This window comes from Pyrus communis, chromosome 15 (genome assembly GCF_963583255.1).
Source record: "Pyrus communis chromosome 15, drPyrComm1.1, whole genome shotgun sequence".
Classification (NCBI taxonomy): domain Eukaryota; kingdom Viridiplantae; phylum Streptophyta; class Magnoliopsida; order Rosales; family Rosaceae; genus Pyrus; species Pyrus communis.
The window spans coordinates 4325011-4327246 of record NC_084817.1 but is presented as its reverse complement, the minus strand read 5'-3'; the positions used below and the strand labels follow the sequence as shown (position 1 = coordinate 4327246).

Genomic DNA, 2236 nt, shown 5'->3' with positions numbered 1-2236 from the left:
TTAACCACTCGCACTCTCTATAAAAAAAATTTGTTGTGACGATATTACAGATGATATGTCTTAGTTAGAAGGATAAGAAATTTTAATTTTTAAATTGTTAATTTTTTAGCATACGTATCTTATTATTTGTTTACTGACACGTGGTAACGATAAGAAATTTTATTTTTTAAGTTATTAATATTTTAGAACAAATATCCTACTATTTATTTAATAACACGTGATGTACCACTCATGTAATGATGATATTGAAAAATCTATCCTTCCTCTCTCTCTCTCTCTCTCTCTCTAAAAACCGGTTATATATAAGTGCGATTCAGCGACTTATTACTTCCGCATCCGAAGAAGCTCCGAAGCCTGAAAGGTTCAAAGCCCCACCCGAAAATGATGCTCGGAGAACCGACCCGACTTCACCCCACTCTCCATGTTCCTCCCTGGGACTCACTTGACGATCACGTTATTCATACCCCCACATCACCCTTCTCCATCCCCATTCACTCCGGTAACTCTAACGGCAATGCCTCCAACGGAGGAGACTACTCCCCGCTCTCCCCAATGTTCCTCGACTCGCTCGCCGCGCTCCACCGTTACCTCCCGTCTAATGAGTCTGACTCGCTGGCAGAGGACCCGGACATGCCCATGAACCCGATCTCCTGTGACCAGTTCCGGATGTTCGAGTTCAAGGTCCGGAGGTGCGCCCACGGCAGGTCGCACGACTGGACCGACTGTCCATACGCCCACCCGGGCGAGAAAGCCCGGCGTCGCGACCCGAGAAAGTACCACTACTCCGGTGCTGCATGCCCTGACTTCCGCAAGGGCCACTGCCCGAAGGGTGACTCGTGCGAGTTCGCTCACGGTGTTTTTGAGTGCTGGCTCCACCCGGCCCGGTACCGGACCCAGCCATGCAAGGACGGGTTGCGCTGCAACCGCCGGGTCTGCTTCTTTGCCCACACGCCCGAACAGCTCCGGGTCCTGCCCGGTCAGAGCCCGAGAACCCAAGGGTCGGGAGCTTTGGACTCGTATCCATTTGGTTCGTCCCCCACCTCGATCCTGATGTCCCCTCCATTATCTCCGCCGTCTGAGTCGCCGCCAATGTCGCCAAACAGCCCTCAACTCGGCCGTAACTCGGTGAGCAAACTTGTTGCTTCGATGCGAAACTTCAAGCTTGCTAAGATGAAAATGAACTCTCCGCCTGCATGGGGGACCCAAATGGGATCCGGGTTCGGCTCTTCACCACGTGGGTCAGCGTTCCGACCCGGTCTTTGCAGCCTTCCTTCGACCCCGACTCGCACAACGGGTCGGGTCGGACCAAACCCGGTTGATATCTGGGACCAGCCGTGCGAAGAGGAGCCGGCAATGGAGAGGGTGGAGTCTGGGAGGGACCTCCGAGCGAGAATGTACGCGAGGCTGAGTAAGGAGAACTCTCTTGGTCGAGTGGGACGAGTTGACTCGGGCACGTCGGCTCCCGACGTGGGCTGGATTTCGGATCTAGTCAGCGAGTGAGTGTGCGTGAAGACGACGAGTCGTGGAAAACCCTGTCTGCTGGGTCGACTCGTTTGTCGTTTTTCCGTTTTGATTCATATTACTGGGCTGGTGCGGTAAAAATCGGTGGCCTTTTGATTCTTCAAACCTTTTGGTGTGAATAGCGCGGTTAATTTTGAAGCTTTTTGACGTAAATAGTCGACGTGGAGCTGTGTAAAAGTTAATTTCGTTTTGCAAATTTGTACAGATAAAAAAACAATGAAGAAGAATTTTGTCGGGGCTGCTGCTGGGTATTTGATCAATGTAATTGTAATTTCCTTTTCTATTTTCGCATGTTATGTCAAATTTTCTCGGATAATTATATTTGTATTTTCTCCTCTATTAAATCTCAAGTTTACTATTTCTACTTGAAATACTTTAAATCACCGGTGCGATCGGTCGGTTTAGTTCTTAGTTTTCTGTACATTTGAATTACATAATTTTTAACCACAGCAATTGGTCCGGTAATAAGAGTGCGGATTACGGTTTTTCAATAAACAAAAAATGTGGGAGGTTTAGAGTTTGATCCTCCGAGCTGGTAAGTTTGTTTAACTGTGTCTGGTATGGTGAAATTTTTCATAGCATCTCTGGGTTCAAAATGAGTGTACAATCGAGCCTTGCCAATTGTCCTCATTTTTAGGGGAAAAAAAAAAAATTACATAATTTACATTAACCAAGTTTTAGTCATTCTAATGTGAGATTTATATTTGTGTTAATG

The 2236-nt window shown here is 47.5% G+C and overlaps 1 protein-coding gene across 1 annotated transcript; it reads left to right on the top strand.

Moving 5' to 3' along the window:
• The first annotated feature begins 346 nt into the window (after positions 1 to 346).
• On the top strand, positions 347 to 1848 carry LOC137718586 (zinc finger CCCH domain-containing protein 23-like). Its single transcript, XM_068458136.1, has one exon. It carries the CDS (start codon positions 382 to 384, stop codon positions 1498 to 1500), a length of 1119 nt encoding a protein of 372 aa, XP_068314237.1. The 5' UTR covers positions 347 to 381; the 3' UTR covers positions 1501 to 1848.
• The last annotated feature ends 388 nt before the right edge of the window (positions 1849 to 2236 follow it).

Excerpts from the sequence above, each read along its gene's own strand:
- LOC137718586 (XM_068458136.1), top strand. The coding sequence starts at position 382 with ATGATGCTCGGAGAACCGACCCGACTTCACCCCACTCTCCATGTTCCT.